The 19597-nt window shown below is 41.2% G+C and overlaps 1 protein-coding gene and 1 pseudogene across 2 annotated transcripts in view; one reads left to right on the forward strand and one right to left on the reverse strand.

Moving 5' to 3' along the window:
* Positions 1-10364, forward strand: part of cfap65 (cilia and flagella associated protein 65) — a 59381-nt gene extending 49017 nt beyond the window's left edge. The window contains exons 29-34 of one of the 2 annotated variants that reach the window (XM_066688043.1): positions 1927-2126; positions 2218-2340; positions 2491-2775; positions 3484-3618; positions 5808-5887; positions 9937-10364. In XM_066688043.1, the coding sequence (XP_066544140.1) occupies positions 1927-2126; positions 2218-2340; positions 2491-2775; positions 3484-3618; positions 5808-5887; positions 9937-10142 (1029 nt within the window). In that variant the 3' untranslated portion in view covers positions 10143-10364. The remainder of the gene's footprint in view (positions 1-1926; positions 2127-2217; positions 2341-2490; positions 2776-3483; positions 3619-5807; positions 5888-9936) is intronic. The other variant, XM_066688044.1, reaches the window with a different exon arrangement.
* A 7160-nt stretch (positions 10365-17524) lies between these two features.
* On the reverse strand, positions 17525-19125 carry LOC136711317 (5-hydroxyisourate hydrolase-like; annotated as a pseudogene).
* Positions 19126-19597: the final 472 nt, after the last annotated feature.

The following is a 19597-nucleotide window of genomic DNA, read 5'->3' on the forward strand; positions in this document are numbered from 1 at the left end:
CTTGTTGATGCTAGAGGTCAGAGGAGAATGGGCCGACTGATTCAAGCTGATAGAAGAGCAACTTTGACTGAAATAACCACTCGTTACAACAGAGGTATGCAGCAAAGCATTTGTGAAGCCACAACACGTACAACCTTCAGGCGGATGGGCTACAACAGCAGAAGACCCCACCGGGAACCACTCATCTCCACTACAAATAGGAAAAAGAGGCTACAATTTGCACAAGCTCACCAAAATTGGACAGTTGAAGACTGGAAAAATGTTGCCTGGTCTGATGAGTCTCGATTTCTGTTGAGACATTCAGATGGTAGAGTCAGAATTTGGCGTAAACAGAATGAGAACATGGATCCATCATGCCTTGTTACCACTGTGCAGGCTGGTGGTGGTGGTGTCATGGTGTGGGGGATGTTTTCTTGGCACACTTTAGGCCCCTTAGTGCCAATTGGGCATCGTTTAAATGCCACGGCCTACCTGAGCATTGTTTCTGACCATGTCCATCCCTTTATGACCACCATGTACCCATCCTCTGATGGCTACTTCCAGCAGGATAATGCACCATGTCACAAAGGTCGAATCATTTCAAATTGGTTTCTTGAACATGACAATGAGTTCACTGTACTAAACTGGCCCCCACAGTCACCAGATCTCAACCCAATAGAGCATCTTTGGGATGTGGTGGAACGGGAGCTTCGTGCCCTGGATGTGCATCCCTCAAATCTCCATCAACTGCAAGATGCTATCCTATCAATATGGGCCAACATTTCTAAAGAATGCTTTCAGCACCTTGTTGAATCAATGCCACGTAGAATTAAGGCAGTTCTAAAGGCGAAAGGGGGTCAAACATAGTATTAGTATGGTGTTCCTAATAATCCTTTAGGTGAGTGTATATAGCACTATATAAACACGACTATTATTTTTAAAAGGCTCTTCTTGTGAATGAAACTGAAACCGAAAGCGCAGCCAGACCTCCAGTGCGCGGACGGGACAGAATCGGGATTAGCTATGAATAATAACTAAACACACACAAGACAGAGACGATGTGTAGTGAAAACGGTGGTGAACAACACTATGAAGTGAGCCAGCCAGCCAAAATACGCAGTTTGAATGTTTATTACAAACACAGACACAGAGAGCTTACGTTCCTGAGTCACGCGAAGAGGCAAAAGAGGACAAACCTGCGCTGACGTCACGTTTTATAGAACAGGAAGTGGGAAGGAACCTTTTCTGAGTGACAAGCGCAGGGGCCAATTACAGCTTTGATAGAGTGACGTTTCGATCGGGTTCCCGCGGAAGTGCGCAGAAACCCCTCCCTCTTGGGCAGTGCTTCCGAATTGAAAGATAACTGCATCCTGTTTCATAACTCTGTAAAATTATAGTTTAGATTCAACAGACCATAAAAAAGTTTGCCACATGGTTACAGAATTTCTTCAGTGTTATTTTCGAATACATCAAACAGGATTCAAGGTGGGCTTTCTTGAGTACCATACAGGCCAGAGTTGTGGAGTGCTTGGGATATTGTTGTCTCATACACACTTTGACCAATCTTGGCCATAAGATCCTGTAGTTCTTGCAAAGTGCCATTGGCCTCTTCTTGGTAGCATCACTCTGATCAGTCTCCTTCTTGCTTGGTCATCCAGTTTGGAGGGATGGCCTTATATAATCAGGGTTTGGTGGTGGTGCTCCAAGAGATTTTCTAGGCTTTTGATATATAAAAAAAAGTGTCCTGGAGTTCTTTTGAATGCTCCTTAGTGCTCATGATGGAGTCTTCATTTTGAAATGCACTGCTCAGCATAGAGAACCTACAGGAACTGAATTTGTCCTGATGTCATGTGAATCACAGAAAATGCATACATTTAACTTGGTGTGTGATTTTGTGGTTACCTTCAGGCTAAGTAGTAAAAGACAACCCTGTTTCTATGTGGACAGAACCTCCCTCCAATCCAGAGTAAAGGTTCAGGGCTGGGCCGCTCTGAGCACAGGACCCAGAGGGAGGCAGCTGATGTCTGGAGGAGACCTGATCCCCCCAGACCCTTCCTGCTCCACCTGTTAGTGACGGCCTGCTCCCACTCGCTTCTGGAGTTCCAGAGCAACTTCCCGTCCCTCCAGCACAAGCACTACATTCAGAGGTGAGAAGAAAATGCCTACCCCCTTGCGACGCCCCTGCCTGTTGAGTGCTGAGAGTGTCTTCAACCTTGATTTTTTTATTTTTCCTTACAGGTCCATGAAGCCAATTCCTGCCCCTTTAACGCATTCTGATGAGCCTGATCGTATGGCAGGCATCTCTCTCACTCCTGGGCCAGAGAGAGAAATCATCACTGACATCCTGACCTCATTAATCAGGTACTTCCGCATGCAGGGCTCTGGGATGGGAGAGCAGGTCTTGTGTGAGGCAGGACTGTTTGCCTAATCCCAATCCCATTATTTCTGTCCCTTATGACCACAGAGTTTCCCCACTGGCCAAGAAACTATGTTCCGTTTTTGGTCTTTTAGGAGTCTCCTGGATGACCCTCAGTTCCATCAGTCCCTGCTGAACAGCCTGACTGAGCCGGTGCCCTATTTCTCCCAGCTAAAGAGCCCACAGTCTTCTAGGCTGCCATCGCGGCAGGATCAAGCTGAAGAGGGCGCTGGCTCTGCACTTTCCTCTCCCACGCCCCAGACACCTGTCAGGAGGGACCTGTCCAGTACAGTGTTGGGGGAGCCGGGGCCCTGGGAGGCCGATCCTCAGGGTTTCCAACCGCAGGAGCAGCAGCCGGAGGTGCGGGAGGCCATTAAGAGGTGAGGGAGAATGAGCACAGAGGAAGACGTTTATAAGAGAGAGGCTCCTCAGACCATGCTGCTCCCAGCTGGTTATGCATCCCAGTGGCGTCTAATTCTGTACCTGGAGGGCCACATTGTGGGGTTATCATGTTGTCATTTGTGGTAGTTTGAGGCTTAACCTTTGTTGTACTGATCATGTGTAGTGCTGATCTGCAAGGAAATGCACAATATTGTTGTTTCAGACACAGCCTGGTCTCAATAGATATAGTAGATATAGCCTGTGATGCTTTGTGGTAGTTGGTAGGTGCACCACACCACTACATAAATAACCTGCTGATGGAAGAAATCATGATCTGTATGGTACACCGTTTATCTGAATCTATAGCCATCCCAAAATACACTGGTGGATCACAAAGAGATGGAACAGGGTCAATTCAGTTCTGATTTCTGTTCCATTCTCTGTGCTATGAAATATTATCTAGTTTACAAATCCCTATGATAAAATTGAACTTCTAAAAATAGAATACCTTTGAATGAATTAATTTTATGACTGGCATTCATTATATAAGTTACATTTGTGTTCTAGTAGAGCTACAAGTGGAAACCTCATTGGGCAAAAATTATAGTTTATCATCACCTGGTAATGAATTTAACACCAACAAAATACAGAAAAAGGGATGTTTTTTTACTGGACCGTGTAATTATATTTTTATTCTGTATGTCCAGGTTACCAGAATTCTGTGACCTGACAGAAGAGATTTTATTGAACACTTTGCAAAACATTATCATGGAGGCCTGTGTTGGAGAGGTTGTTTTGACAGCAAGACCCCGAGTCATAGCTCTGCCCCCCTCCTCAATCAGGTGAGTGAGCTCTGGCCTTGCAAGCTGACGGAGAGTAGGGCTTGAATTCTTCTGTTTTTTTAGTTTGGATCCGGTGATTACCCTTTAAACATTGATGACCAAACAGTGTTGCTGACTTTTTACCTTCCTGTAATGATTGAGTCGCTGCCTCTAGTTCACATTTGTCATTCGAACACAAAGAGTTTTCCAAAGAACCTAAGCGTTCTCCGCCACCAATTGTAACAGACATGTCATACTCACAGTTTATCTGATTTAGCTCCCAGCGTGTGTGTCTATTACAAACTAAACAGCATCTCCTCGTGATTAGAATGCAGATGCTTCTTATCAGCAGTTGATTAAGATTTAAAGATGGTGAATTAAAAACTGAAAAGTTTACTTATAAGTGATAGCAATAATAAACATATACCATACGCTTCAAGTGCCATGTTTAAATGCTGGAGAAATCTGTTCATACCTGTGCTGTACAAGCACAATAGGTGTACAAATTCTACATTTTGAGATCTTGTGTATTTTCTCTGTATAACCCCCTTATGTTTTATCTTATTTGGATTTGGTAACACTTTAAAATGATGGTCTGTAATTCCTCATGACATTACACTTCATCTGAGTTCTGATGTTGATCACATGAGCCCTAAGCCTATTATACATGTGATTAGCATGAAAACTCAGATGAAGCACATTACTTTTTCATGTTTTAATCCAGGGGTGTCAAACTCATATTAGGTAGTGGGCAGGATTTGTTAAAATGAGACCTCATGGGGGCCGGATAATTTTTCGCTAAAATCAATTTGACTCATGGATATTTAGGCTGCCGTGTATATTTAGGACATGCCGTGTATATGAACATGACTGATTCAGGGCCATCAGGTATACTGGGAATGACAGATAATTTGTGGGTTTGTGCCAGTGCTGTGAACATATTGCGAGTGAAACGCCAGGTCCAAATGGCACCCAGTGCTTTTACTCTACTGATCAATACACGATTGCTACTGCACATAGTACAGAGTGCAATAGCGCAGGCACATCGCACGCAAAATAATGATTCATGGACATTATCAGCGGAGGAACATTTATTGCGATGTCATATATTCGTGGAGTAAAATTGTTCACCTGGAGAGGGCTGTCAAAATGCAGTGTGAGGTACGAGCTCCTGCAGGGAAAGTGGAGAAACATGTCCTGTGTGGACTGTCCTGAGCTGTCAGGTATGCAGGCTAAATATATAGTAAATAGTTTATTGAAATACAAAGCTACAGTGAATACAAGCACTGTATGTTGAAAACAAAGTTTACACAGTGTTGAAAATGTTTACTTTAGTGTATAATTATGTTTTGATAAATGCAATAGTTATTTTTAAACTATAAAATATTGCTTTTGAGCATTATTCCAATATTTACATTTGCCCTTTTTTCATTCCCTTATTGTATGCCGTTTTTGAGCTTTTTGCTTATTGTAGGCTATATAGTTATTTATGTTTTGACTGCAGTGTGTGCGTTTAGAAATAAAATTGTATTGATGTTATTTATAGCAATAATATTAATGTTTTATGGTCATATTTCAATTTAAATACTCTTTTTGTGCTATGTAAATGTTGGATTTTTTTATACGATGGTTTGCCTGAGCTATCGGTTACAAAGACCGGCTTTGGCGCTTGTAGGTTGTTCGGCACTTCTAGTGTTAATTAATGTATCATATCATAGAAACCTCTTACTTTGCTTATTACACATAGTTGATACTGTATGCAAACGTTTTTGTTTGTTTGTTTTTTTGTTTTTTTACCCAAAACATCTCGGGCTGGATGAAACCTGCTGGCGGGCCGGATCTTTGACATCCCTGTTTTATTCTTTAAAATCAGGGGAGCGGTTTCTGTGCATTTCCGTAGGAACCCTATCGAAACGTCACTCTATCAAAGCTGCCATTGGCCCCTGTGCCCGTCGCTCAAACAGGTCCATTCCCACTTCCTGAAAGCATCTGAGTGACAGGGGAGAGCGACGGAATGGCACCCACGGGCCCCCTCCTCCTCTTCCGCATCGTCGCCAGCCCCTTCCATTGGGAATCCGGTGTTAGCCTCAGTCAAGCCCCAGTAGCCTACAGGCTCTGGCTCCTGATTTATTTTCCCAGTCTGCCCCTGTTAGCTCATCCTGGATGGAGCTATACTGAACCATGTTTTCTCTTCCTACTATGCCTTGCAGTCGAGCACCCATGGGAGCTGCTCCTGGACTTGCTGACTGCACTGTGGATGTGTTCCCTGGGCCTGTCATGCGGCCTCCAGGTATGTTGCCTTATGAGGCCACACCAGGATATTGTTAGTTTGTTATTGCAATATATTGTGGTGGTGCATGCATCTGGCCTGTACCCTGCTATATGTGTATGTGTGTGTGTGTGTGTGTATGTATATATACACACCGATCAGCCATAACATTATTACCACCTGCCTAATATTGTGTAGGTACCAAAACAGCCATGACCTGTCGTGGCATGGACTCCACTAGACCTCTGAAGGTGTGCTGTGGTATCTGGCACCAAGACATTAGCAGCAGATCCTTTAAGTCCTGTAAATTACGAGGTGGGGCCTCCATGGATTGGACTTGTTTGTCCAGCACATCCCACAGATGCTTGATTGGATTGAGATCTGGCGAATTTAGAGGCCAAGTCAACACCTTGAACTCGTGATTCATCAGACCAGGCCACCTTCTTCCATTGCTCCGTGGTCCAGTTCTGATGCTCACTTGCCCATTGTAGGCACTTTCGGCAGTGGACAGTGGTCAGCATGGGCACCCTGACTGGTCTGCGGCTACGCAGCCCCATACGCAACAAACTGCGATGCACTGTGTGTTCTGACACCTTTCTATCAGAAACAGCATTAACATTTTAAGTAATTTGAGCTACAGTAGCTCGTCTGTTGGATCAGACCACACGGGCCAGCCTTCGCTCCCGACATGCATCAATGAGCCTTGGCCGCCCATGACCCTGTCGCCGGTTCACCGCTTTTCCTTCCTTGGACCACTTTTGATAGGTACTGACCACTGCAGACCAGGAACACCCCACAAGAGCTGCAGTTTTGTGGATGCTCTGACCCAGTCGTCTAGCCATCACAATTTAGCCCTTGTCAAAGTCACTCAGATCCTTACGCTTGCCCTTTTTTCCTGCTTCTAACACATCAACTATGAGGAAAAAATGTTCACTTGCTGCCTAATATATCCCACCCACTGACAGGTGCCATGATAACGAGATTATCAGTAGAATCTTGTAGAGCTCAATTTCTGCAATAATTGGACGCAGACACCAATTCCAAAGATATAAATTCTCAAATGTATTAAAAACAAAGATAAAATGTAGCACTACACTAGTTATACAAAAAGGGGAAAACTAATTAAAATTCACTCAAGATCAGCAAATCAAAGACAAATCACTTCCGTGACCAAATCAATTTACCATGGAATTGCATATGATGACAAACAAAATGTTACACAAAATGACAAACACATTGACTACAATACCGGTTAGTAAGACGAAGGTGAGTCTCTCATTAGTATTGTTAGTCGGACATTAAATAACTAATGCAGGTAAGTATTTAAGTCAAATAACTTCTCGTTACATATATCAGTCTCATTTACGTTTGGGTGCCGAGAAAGATTCTATCATTTCTTGTAACCACAATTCTCCCTAATTGATTACTGTTCAATGATTAAGGATAGGCAGGGCCACCTATAATGTAGTGTCTATTAACGTGTGTCAATTTCAGACTAAACAGTTAAACAGGAATGAGAAGATATTTGTCGGCGTTGACAGATTTTATTTCTAAAATTGTCAAACAAAACAGTTTAATGCAGCACTCATTTATATTTAAGAAAATACTAAATTATATTACACATTCTAAAGTTTATGACTCACAGAATAACATTTCTAATTGATTTCTCAAATGTCATGAATAATAAACTCCAAACTGTTAAACTTATCTGAATTTCATCGCAGAGAGGCCTCTCTGTCTTCGGGCTCAAATAAAAACACACGGCACGAGGTCCGTGTGGTTTGGAACAAAGGCAGTCCGGTTCGGCTTTGTCCAATAACTTCCACTTCAGTTGATGCACCTGGAAGTTGGGGTTTCACGAAAGTAGAGTCTTTTCCAAACAGATTTACCACTGGTTTGAAGGCTCAGAGGTTGTGCACAGGTTCTAAATTTCTAAATTAAAATGTGCATATTTAAAAAATTTAAACTCCCCCTTCAGTACACGTGTGTAATTGTTTTGAAAACTGCATGTATGTTTGACAGCCTACATCCTTCAGAGATGGACGCTGCTGTGATTTAGGTTAAAAACGCATAAATACTCAGTACATATCAAACGATCTGTAATAACAGACAAAGCAATAGTGACCACGTAATAAAAACAGTTGCTCACACTTGTGTGGTGCGGCATTACTGTCGGATCCAATGTAGTTGGCACAGCATCGTCTTTTAGTTTCAATCTTTCTGAAAATCCTGTGTCGAATTGTGCCTTGTTTGTAAACTAATCTGCGGTAAAATGAAGTGAACAAAGGACCAAGTTCTTACTGACGCGGTCTGGAACTTCATTAAAAATAAAGTTCACCCACTCTTTCCTAATGTTGGGATCAGAAGGAAGGCAATGCAAAGACTGTGTTTTTCCACAAATTGGACAGTGTCTTGTTGTCTCTGGAGCCATCTTTATCGTTTGGTTTCTGCATAGACCTGCGTTTGCCTCTCTCGTTATTTACCTACTATGTGCATTAATCGGTGTGCGGGGCTAAACAGGCAGTAATGTAGAAGCAGGCATTGATCTTCTGCGGAGGCGGGGTTTATCCACACTATTACATAATAAAGTGGCACATTCCAAATCCTGTCGTTTTTGCAGATTGGCTTCAATATAAGCTGTTTTTAGACTAATGAGAAAGTTTTGAATTCTGAAACTTACAGGATGTTTTTATAGTACAATGACCTCTTATATGTCAAAAGATCAAGGGAATTTTGATTTCTCAGTTCATGACCCCTTTAAGACTCAATAGCTATTTAAATGACTGAACACTTTCGTATTGCTGTCGACTTCCAGCTCTAAAACTCCACTGATCAGATGGGTACAGGCAGGCATGTGCAGTTTCTAAAGTACTTTACTTAATTAAGTCCTTTAAAAGAATTCTTCGTACGCCTCAATCTCCTTCTCCCAGTTTAACTCTTCTGTTGCCGGCAAAGACTTAGTTGGTTTCCAGTTTTGGTTCTGGCAACAGAGCTACAAGTTGAGCTGTAGCAGCGGGTTACTGGTTCGGGTGAGAGAGAAAGAGAGAGAGAGAGAGATGCCATGCGCTACCCTTTATACGCCTGTCAGATCAATAGACAATTTGTTCTTGAGTTTGCAAGATTGGATTTCGGTTTCAGCCCCTGTCCTATTGGAGGAGGCTTGATTTATGACTGATGTCAATCCATGCCATCTTTTGGAAATGCCAGTTGGCCTGGGTTCATAGCTCTGTTTCAGGATTTTGGCTCTCGTCTGCTTCAAAGGGTTTTTATTACCTCCAAACCCTATTCCCCAGACATTTCACAGCAGGGATTCCAAGCCATTTGGCCCATTCTCGGTGCCATTCTCCCAAGACTGCCACTTTGACATAGAACAGTTCATGGGCCGATGAGCTCAGGAATTCTGGTAACACCTTCTGGGGAGAAGTCTTCTTTAGATCAGAGCTCCAGCTCAGGCCTAGGATGCTCTATCAAAATACAACCCCCCTTAATGCTACACTGCACTAGTAGAGCAGCCGGCCTTGCTATTGTTAGCGGAGGGCGTGAGAGTTGAACTCTGTAGCCCTATTTGTATATGCTGATTGTAGACAGTTCCCAGTAAGAGCGTGATTGCGGTCCTCGCTCCTGGGCGGCCCAGGTGTGGCCCTACGGGGCCCCTGGGGTTATTGTCTGGAGTTGTGTTGCTCCCTTATCAGTTTGCTGCCTTCCCCCTTGGGCAGTGCTTCCGACATGAAAGATAACGATGGGTTGTGAATGCAGCCCTTTCTGAAACAGGAAGCACTGCCCAAGGGTTGCAAGGTTGCACGGAAGTCCTAGCTCCCGGCAAAAGAGGAAGAACCTGTACAGACATCACCTTTTATACAAACAGGAAGTGAGAAGGGAACTGTTTGAGCGACGGGCACAGGGGTCAGTGGCAACTTCCTACAGAAGTGTGCAGAAACCCATCCCCTTGGGCAGTGCTTCCTTTTTCAAATAACCGGGGATGGATTCGCAACCCCTCATTTTCATTCATTCATAAGGAATTACAGACCATCATTTTAAAGTGATTCATTTTCTTCTGGTTTGTGATTTAGGAGATCTTCACAAAGCTCTTCCTCACGACAACAGTCTCACGCCCAGCCTAACAGTTCAGCAGCAATGGGGCAGAGGGATGTGGAGCCCAATCCCAGGGAGGACAGGAGAACCCCGGGGCAGAACTTGCTGGCCACCCTGCAGCAGAACCTCTGACTGGCTCCGAGCTCTGGTCACCAGAAGACCACAGCTGGGCATGTCTGGATAATGAAAGCATAAAAGCAATTGTACAACAGGAACTGTTTATTATGAAAAAGCACACAAGGATTTCTAATGAATTGCATTATTAGATTCTAAGATATTACCATATTTTTTTGTTGATTTTGTTTTTTGGTGGGGGGGTGGCTTTATTTTAATTAGTAAGGCTTTACTGTATTTTTAATTGATTTATGACTACCATTCTTCAAAATAAGTAAACAAGCAATCATTTTGGCTCTTGGTATACTTTCTCCTTCTTATCTAAATAATATAGCCTACAGGTAACATTAACTCGAGTCAATATATCTACTTTACATGGTATATGTTGTCAGTTTATTTACAATATATAATTTAAATGTTATGTTTGACAACTGAACATCAAAAAATACGTTATTTTTACAATTCTTCAGAATGGCACAATAACTTCTTGACCAATATTCTGACCCAAAACAATCATATTATATACTGTCCACGATTTCCGATGAAGGGTTATCCAGTATCGGACAACTATCGTCACTGTCCATAACTGCACTTTGAAACGTAATTAACAGGCTGAAACCAGCACAACAAAAATGCACATGGTAATGTAATAACCTAATGAAAAACAGTACATTACTTAGTAAATTAACATCTCTCTGCTTAAACCATTTAAAAAGAAGCAAACTAGATTAAAATGTTACGTTAATGAAACTGCTTTGAGACAGAACAACTCAAATTAGATCCCAGTAATGAAACAGAATCTTGGTGCGTTCAACTTTTGAATAAAAGATCCGGAGTTTTAGTGGTAGGAATGTGTTACAGACCACCCAACTCAGATATTCAGAAAGATGTTGCATTGTACAGTGTAATCAGGACTGCATATACCAAGGATGTTGTATATGGGGGATTTCAATTTCCCAAACATATACTGGGAAAGCCCAGTTGGGACTACAGAAGCAGAAATAGAAATGGTTGAGAGGGTAAATGACTGCTTTCTAACTCAATTCGTCAGGGAACCAACCAGAGAGAGTGTGTGCATTGATTTGATCTTTTCAAATGACCAAGATAGAGTCACAGGGAGACTAGTTAGAGAACCAATGGCAAACTGTGATCACAATATGGTTAGCTTTGAGGGATACTTTAAAAAAAGAAGGACCAATGGTCTGCAATTTTAGAAAAGCAAACCTTGAAGGTATGAGGCAGCACTTATAAGAGTTGAACTGGAGCACACTGGATACAGATTCTGTTGAAAATGGATGGTTAAGTTTAACACTACTTGAGGTTCAGGAGAAATTTGTACCAAAACTTAGCAAATTGAGGACCAAAAGACATTGGCCAAAATGCTTTAATAGAGGTATGCAAAAAAATATATAGAGAAAATGTTGTATAGTGCATACGTATAGAAACAAAACAAAATATCAAGAATATGTTGAATTACAAAGAGATGTTAAGAAAGGGATCAGGAAAGCAAAGAGGGAAATCGAAAGAAACAGCTCTTGGAGCTAAAACTAATGCAAATAGCTTTTTTCAATACTACAACAGCAAGAGGAAGTAAAGTCATAAAGCCTGACATAAAGGAGGTAGTGAAACAGCTAAAGGGCAAAAATGGAAGTATCTTGGCAATCAAACAAGATGTGGCAAATGTTCTAAATGAGTATTTCACAGAGGTTTTTACAAAAGAAAAAACAGATAACATGCCACAGGTTAACAATCAGTCCAGTCAAACCCTAAGAGAGATCAGGATAAATGAGGAGAAGGTACTAAAGGGACTAGCAGAATTAAAAAGAAACAAATCACCTGGGCCAGATGGTATATTTTTAATAATGTTTTACACCAAAGACTGATGCTCAAATTGGAAGCTATAGGCATTCAGGGTAATGTAAGTAGATGGATTATGAACTGGTTGATGTATAGGAAACATAGGGTGTCTATTAGAGGAGTCCCTTCTAACTGGAGTGAGATTGTTAGTGGAGTTCCACAGGGATCAGTATTAGGGCCTTTGCTGTTTCTAATCTATATTAATGATCTGGACTGTGGGATAGTTAGCAAACTTTTCAAATTTACAGATGATACTAAAATAGGTGTCTCGGCAGATACAATCTTGGCAGCACAGGTTATTCAAAAGGACTCAGTTGTGGGCCGACACTTGGCAGATTAAATTCAATGTGGACAAGTGCAAGGTAATACATACAGGTAACAAAAATGTCCACTATGATTACACTATGGGAGGAATAGAACTAGATGAAGTATCGCATGAGAAAAACCTAGGAGTCTATGTGGACTCCTCACTTTCTCCATACAAACAGTGTGGGGAAGCAATAAAAAAGGCAAACAGAATGTTAGGGTATATTGAACCTTTTCACACTAGAACAGAGGAGATTACGTGGGGACTTGATTCAAGTTTTCATAATCATGAAAGGCATCGACCACATCAAACCAGAGGAGGAGCTTTTGCAGATCAGCAATGACACACGGACCCGGGGACACAAATGGAAATTGAGCTTCAAGGCATTCAAGACTGAAAACACTTCTTCACACAGAGAGTCATCACAATCTGGAACAAACTCCACTGCGATGTGGTTGAAGCAACAATTTGGGAACATAACTATAACTCTTTCCTCCCTGTGGAAGGTGGTTATTTAATCTGCATAATTAAACCACCAAAATTCCTTTAATCATCTCAATTAGTAATTCTATGAATGTACGTTGGTAGTTGACTAAGAGGCAGCAGCTATGGACATTCATGCATCCCTTTATTACTAATACGTCTTATTTATTAGATTTCTTTACAGTGTTAAATCAATAATTAATTTCAGTTTACTAATATGAACACATCATTTTCAGCAAAGTATTTTGGATTACATTTTGCTATTAAATTGAAGCATTGTCATTTGGTTAACCCTGCCTTCTTTCATAGATTGATGTTCTGTAAACGTGGGTGTGAGAAGAAACTCAGCATCTACAGAATTGGTGACAACTGTCAAATATCTTTTAGACTTTACTTATAATTTACTTATAAAATGACTTTAAATTATCATTAACATTACATATAAACTAAGAAAGATGATAAGATGCATCTAAATACATGTATATTTGATGCAGAAGTCTTTTCATTACAATCATCTATAAGGTGTCTTATCTTACCTGACAATACTTTTGGATGACCCTTGGCACAGTAGAACTTTTCAATGTCAGTCATAGGAACAGCACCAGTCTTGTTTGGGTCAAGCTTCATATAGGCCTGAGAAGCCATCAGATAGATGTGCACATATTCAGTAATATTACCAATTCAATAGTTTTAAACAAATTGCATCAACTGCAGATAGAAAAACAACTTTAAAGTGCAGGCAAGTAGGGTCAGGCATAATGGCATAGGTGTTGAGGATTTATAAAAAAATTATTTGAAAGTTTTATGTAAGCAGTTTTACAAATCAAGTCACAAAATAAATGCTGATAGAAAATGTATGGTTTCCATACTTCATTAATTAACAATCAAAACAACTGAAATGTTTATAGGCAACATTGAAAAAACAATGCCACAGACTATGGGAGCCATATACAAGGGCGAACCAGAGTTAGCTAGGGTTACCATATCTGAACTGTCAACAAAGAGGACACTCTAAAAGTGTGGGCCGTTGACTTTTACCCCCTGCCTCCTCTCTTCTCTGGTCCTCACTCGTCTGGACACATAACAGAGCCGCCACTGCCGCTGCTGCTGCTGCTCCTCCTCTTCTCTGCTTCCCCCAACTCTTCCTGATGTGCCCTGTGCCCTGTGCCCTGGGGACTCTCCTCGGGGGCGCGATTAATGCCCAAAGAGCCCCACTAACTAATCACGGATGCCAGACGACTGGTGCAGGTGCAAGTGCTCAAAACAAACCAATCAATTAATTAAAACATGTGAAAGAAAAAAGAATGTGGAAAACGATATAAGGTGCATTTGCGCAATGAAAACCCCCCAAATTACACAACACTTAAATTATTAAATTATTAAATTATGATTTGTCACCTCCCGTGACATTTACACAGGTGCGGTCAAGTCATGCAGATTTTCTGCAGTAAGTAAAACATACTGGGAGGAAGACTTACATATGAACCAGCATGTAAACATAGTGTGCAGTGCACCAGGTGAACATTTGTTGTTTGTGGTCACTCAATGTAAGGTTTTTGTTGATGTACAGTGAGAGGAAAAAAAGTATTTGATCCCCTGCTGAATTTGTACGTTTGCCCACTGACAAAGAAATGATCAGTCTATAATTTTAATGGTAGGTGTATTTTAACAGTGAGAGACAGAATAACAACCAGAAAAACGCATTTCAAAAAAGTTATAAATTGATTTGTATGTTAAATGAGGGAAATAAGTATTTGACCCCTTCGACTTAGTACTTGGTGGCAAAACCCTTGTTTGCAATCACAGAGGTCAGACGTTTCTTGTAGTTGGCCACCAGGTTTGCACACATCTCAGGAGGGATTTTGTCCCACTCCTCTTTGCAGATCCTCTCCAAGTCATTAAGGTTTCAAGGCTGACATTTGGCAATTCGAACCTTCAGCTCCCTCCACAGATTTTCTATGGGATTAAGGTCTGGAGACTGGCTAGGCCACTCCAGGACCTTAATGTGCTTCTTCTTGAGCCACTCATTTGTTGCCTTTTGTTGATTTTTTTGTTGTTATTCTGTCTCTCGCTGTTAAAATACACCTACCATTAAAATTGTAGACTGATCATTTCTTTGTCAGTGGGCAAACGTACAAAATCAGCAGGGGATCAAATACTTTTTTCCCTCACTGTACTATATCCTAAAATGCAACCTAATATTAAGAAAGTGCAAGATAAAACCAGATCGCATTGACAAAGTACAAGACGGTTTACAATATTAGACTTTAAGCCAGCCACTACAGTCAGTCCAGGTCAGCTTCTACATGGAGAAGCACTGATCTGCTAATTTGAACTGATCCAGGCCAAATCAGAAATGAACAGCAGGACCAGCACTATACCTTAACAACTCTCAAACAGTGCAGTGGAATAAACTACAGAGACAAGCACACCCTACACACAGGTGGATAGTGTAGACAAAGTGTTTTAATGTCACCCCCATTTGAAAAAAATAGTGTGAAACCTTTCCTGCTGAATTGAAATGTAAACTATCTACTGTATGATCACAGTTTAATGCAGTTTCGTTTACTTTGGAGATCATTTTAAAAGCTTTATGTAAAACATACAGTGAAAGACTGTGTAACTGGTCGATGCAAGCGTTGCAGTAGTTTTAATTTATTTTGAGTGCTTTGTCAGCTTCCTTCATACCTATGGTCTATAAGGAATTAGCCAGTTGTGCATTTGAAATTAAGGAGGTGTCAAAGGACACAGACATGGACCTTTTTCCACAGAGTATAAACTTGTTGTTAAATGTGTTCCATCATGCTCATATCTGCAAACTGTAACCATAAAATCCCATAAAAATATCAGATCAAAATAATACATGAACATAACATAAAAGGTTTCATATATACACTCACCTAAAGGATTATTAGGAACACCTGTTAAATTTCTCATTAATGCAATTATCTAACCATCCAATCACATGGCAGTTGCTTCAATGCATTTAGGGGTGTGGTCCTGGTCAAGACAATCTCCTGAACCCCAAACTGAATGTCTGAATGGGAAAGAAAGGTGATTTAAGCAATTTTGAGCGTGGCATGGTTGTTGGTGCCAGACGGGCCGGTCTGAGTATTTCACAATCTGCTCAGTTACTGGGATTTTCACGCACAACCATTTCTAGGGTTTACAAAGAATGGTGTGAAAAGGGAAAAACATCCAGTATGCGGCAGTCCTGTGGGCGAAAATGCCTTGTTGATGCTAGAGGTCAGAGGAGAATGGGCCGACTGATTCAAGCTGATAGAAGAGCAACTTTGACTGAAATAACCACTCGTTACAACCGAGGTATGCAGCAAAGCATTTGTGAAGCCACAACACGTACAACCTTGAGGCGGATGGGCTACAACAGCAGAAGACCCCACCGGGTACCACTCATCTCCACTACAAATAGGAAAAAGAGGCTACAATTTGCACAAGCTCACCAAAATTGGACAGTTGAAGACTGGAAAAATGTTGCCTGGTCTGATGAGTCTCGATTTCTGTTGAGACATTCAGATGGTAGAGTCAGAATTTGGCGTAAACAGAATGAGAACATGGATCCATCATGCCTTGTTACCACTGTGCAGGCTGGTGGTGGTGGTGTAATGGTGTGGGGGATGTTTTCTTGGCACACTTTAGGCCCCTTAGTGCCAATTGGGCATCGTTGAAATGCCACGGCCTACCTGAGCATTGTTTCTGACCATGTCCATCCCTTTATGACCACCATGTACCCATCCTCTGATGGCTACTTCCAGCAGGATAATGCACCATGTCACAAAGGTCGAATCATTTCAAATTGGTTTCTTGAACATGACAATGAGTTCACTGTACTAAACTGGCCCCCACAGTCACCAGATCTCAACCCAATAGAGCATCTTTGGGATGTGGTGGAACGGGAGCTTCATGCCCTGGATGTGCATCCCACAAATCTCCATCAACTGCAAGATGCTATCCTATCAATATGGGCCAACATTTCTAAAGAATGCTTTCAGCACCTTGTTGAATCAAATGCCACGTAGAATTAAGGCAGTTCTGAAGGCGAAAGTGGGTCAAACACAGTATTAGTATGGTGTTCCTAATAATCCTTTAGGTGAGTGTATATGTTCGTTCATATACCTTTGTCTTTTCTGCCCCCTATAAGACCATGTAAGTCCCAAGCTCTGTATGCTTCTTGTAAATAATAATTATTAGAGTCAATGATTATTATTAGCCACACAGATTTTATATGGGTTCCTACACATTCTCCTCTGTAAATCTGCAACCAACAAAACACACTCTCATGAATGTTATTTAACCTTTAAGGAGATGTCAAAGTTGAAGGTCAAAGTTTTTTCTTAAGTAAACTCACGATGCTCTTTCAGAATCAGAAGTCACATGACAACATTGATCCCTGCTTCTAGGTGAAATCAGAAGTTTGATCTTAAAAGGCAGGTCAAAGGTCAAATTTACATTGTTGGATGAATCACATAAGGTTTCCTATAAATGTTTAACGGTGATTATGACTCTATTTTCACTCTGTAAGCAAAATCATATATTTGACGTTTGAATCTTAAAAGGAAGGTCAAAGGTCAGACTATGTTCTCCACCAGAACACCTATGGCATCCATAATGCTCTGTGAGTAAACTATACATGATTGTATACCTAATAAAGAAACTAGGCATTCATATTAACAATTGTTTGATGCATCCTACACTTTCCCTTTAAAAGATGTCTGAGAGGCCCTCTGGTCCAGCCTGGGCCCGGGGCTGAACTGGGCTGTCCTGGGGTGAGAGGAGGGCCCCTTGCTTTAGCTGCCCCTGTATGTGCTGTAGGAGAAACAGCTGAGGAGCAGCGGCACAGGACACCTCTGTGATGCGTCTGTGATATTGAAGACAATCTCCAAACAAGCACAAAGAGAAGATATGAACTGAAACATATTATGTGGTATCCTTTAATAGTAATAATAATAATAATATCAATAATGTATTAATTTGACAGACAACTTTATCCAAGGCAATAAGAGATGGTTTGAGGAGATCCTAAGCTTATCAATCACAATTACCATTTGAGGTCTGTAGGTTGAGTGTCCTCCGCTAAAAGCATTTGGTCAGCTTCTGTCACTTCCAAACTACTGTGGCTTTTGCAGGCAACAGTGAGAAGCCGTTCTCCAGAGCAGAAACATGTCCTTGTGAATCAAGGCTTCTCTCTCTGAAAGTCTGCGTTTCCAAAATACTCTAGGAGCTCCCAAACGATGCTGTTCACTCACCTGAACTGACCATGATGGAAGTTTCTTCCAGCTGTGCTACTCACCTCCACATATGGGTAAAAACTGCTCTCTCCCAGAACTTGCCAGTACTGCCCTGTTTCAAAGCGCATCTTGTACATTCCGGGCAAGAATTCATCCCAGGTCAACAGCCCCGGCAGAGGCCATCGCCATTGGTGATTCAGAGCTGACAACAAACAAAAAAATCATTGTTTTATCTTATATTGTATTATTATTATTATTATTATTATTATTATTATTATTATTATTATTATTATTTCTTGGCAGACGCCCTTATCCAGGGTGACTTACAACATAAGTGCAAGTAAAGGCATCAAACATTACAAATTCAATTTACATAAAACATAGCAATTCAAAATATAATACATTTTACAACTTCCAATTTACACAGGCAAGTACAGTAAGTGAGGTCCTACATCCTGGACGGTAAAAGCTAAGTGCTGTCAAGATGTAGGGTCACAGTCAAGGGCTACGGGAAAGGGAGCAAGGAGGAAAACAATAAAAAACACAAGCATAATAAAACTCTGTGAAGTGCTATCTAATGGGGATTAAAAGGACTAATATTACAACTAGCTCTTAGAGCTAGTTAATGATTTAGTTTTATCAGTAAGTGTGGTCTGTCCCCACATTGCAGCCATCTATTGCTGGGGATGAGATACAGCTAACTTCCTGCATTTCCTCTTGTATTTTCAGTTTAGAAGAGCTAACCACCTGTCTGTTTGTAAGGTGACCTCGTGAAAGGCACCCATAAATAAAATATTATTATTATTATTATTATTATTATTATTATTATTATTACTACACAATCTGTCATAAAGCGTAACTAGTGCACTCGCCAAAATTATTGGTTTATATACTCATGTATTAATAGGAGTATCTGATTTTTCTGTTATATTCCACCATTAAAATATTTAAATATTTAAATACCACAATCATGACAACTGTAAATATGTTATTTATAATAAATATTATTTAGAATAACAGGGGAGCAATTGTCTGGTGTCAAAGTGTCATGGTGCCACCAGCAATCGCTGGTCTGTCCTACCCTGAGGCTGGGCACTGAGAACCCCCTGCACTGTGTTCAAGACATGTGTGGTGAGGGGGCCTCCCTGGGGGCATGACATCTTCTGAGACTACAAGACCATAACGCCAAGCATGAAGGGTTACAGTTGGCCTCTGTGGAAAATAACACAACCAGGCTTTGCCACAGAGAGACTGAGGACTACAAGAACCTAAAGACACGGTCTCTGGTGGACAGTCAGTTCAGTTTGTTTCTTCCACCTGGATGCCAGGAATGGGCAGATTGTAGGGCAGCCCTGCAGATTCTTTAAATAGCAATCACAGCAATATATTACTGCTCTTTGTGACTGGTTTGAATGATTGTTAATATCGCTATCGCTAATTTCATTTTACAGTTAACAAAGCATGCAGAACAAAAAATTACACTTGAGCTTGTGATCTGATCTTCTGTATTGAACAGTAGTCACACAGTGCTGCACTGGATAACAGCTGATATGGTCAATGCCAACAGCTGGATGAAAGGGTTTGGTTTAGGAGGCGGTCAGAGATGCATTTCTCATATGAACCAACTACAGA

The sequence above is a fragment of the Amia ocellicauda genome, chromosome 16 (genome assembly GCF_036373705.1).
Source record: "Amia ocellicauda isolate fAmiCal2 chromosome 16, fAmiCal2.hap1, whole genome shotgun sequence".
In the NCBI taxonomy this organism is placed as follows: domain Eukaryota; kingdom Metazoa; phylum Chordata; class Actinopteri; order Amiiformes; family Amiidae; genus Amia; species Amia ocellicauda.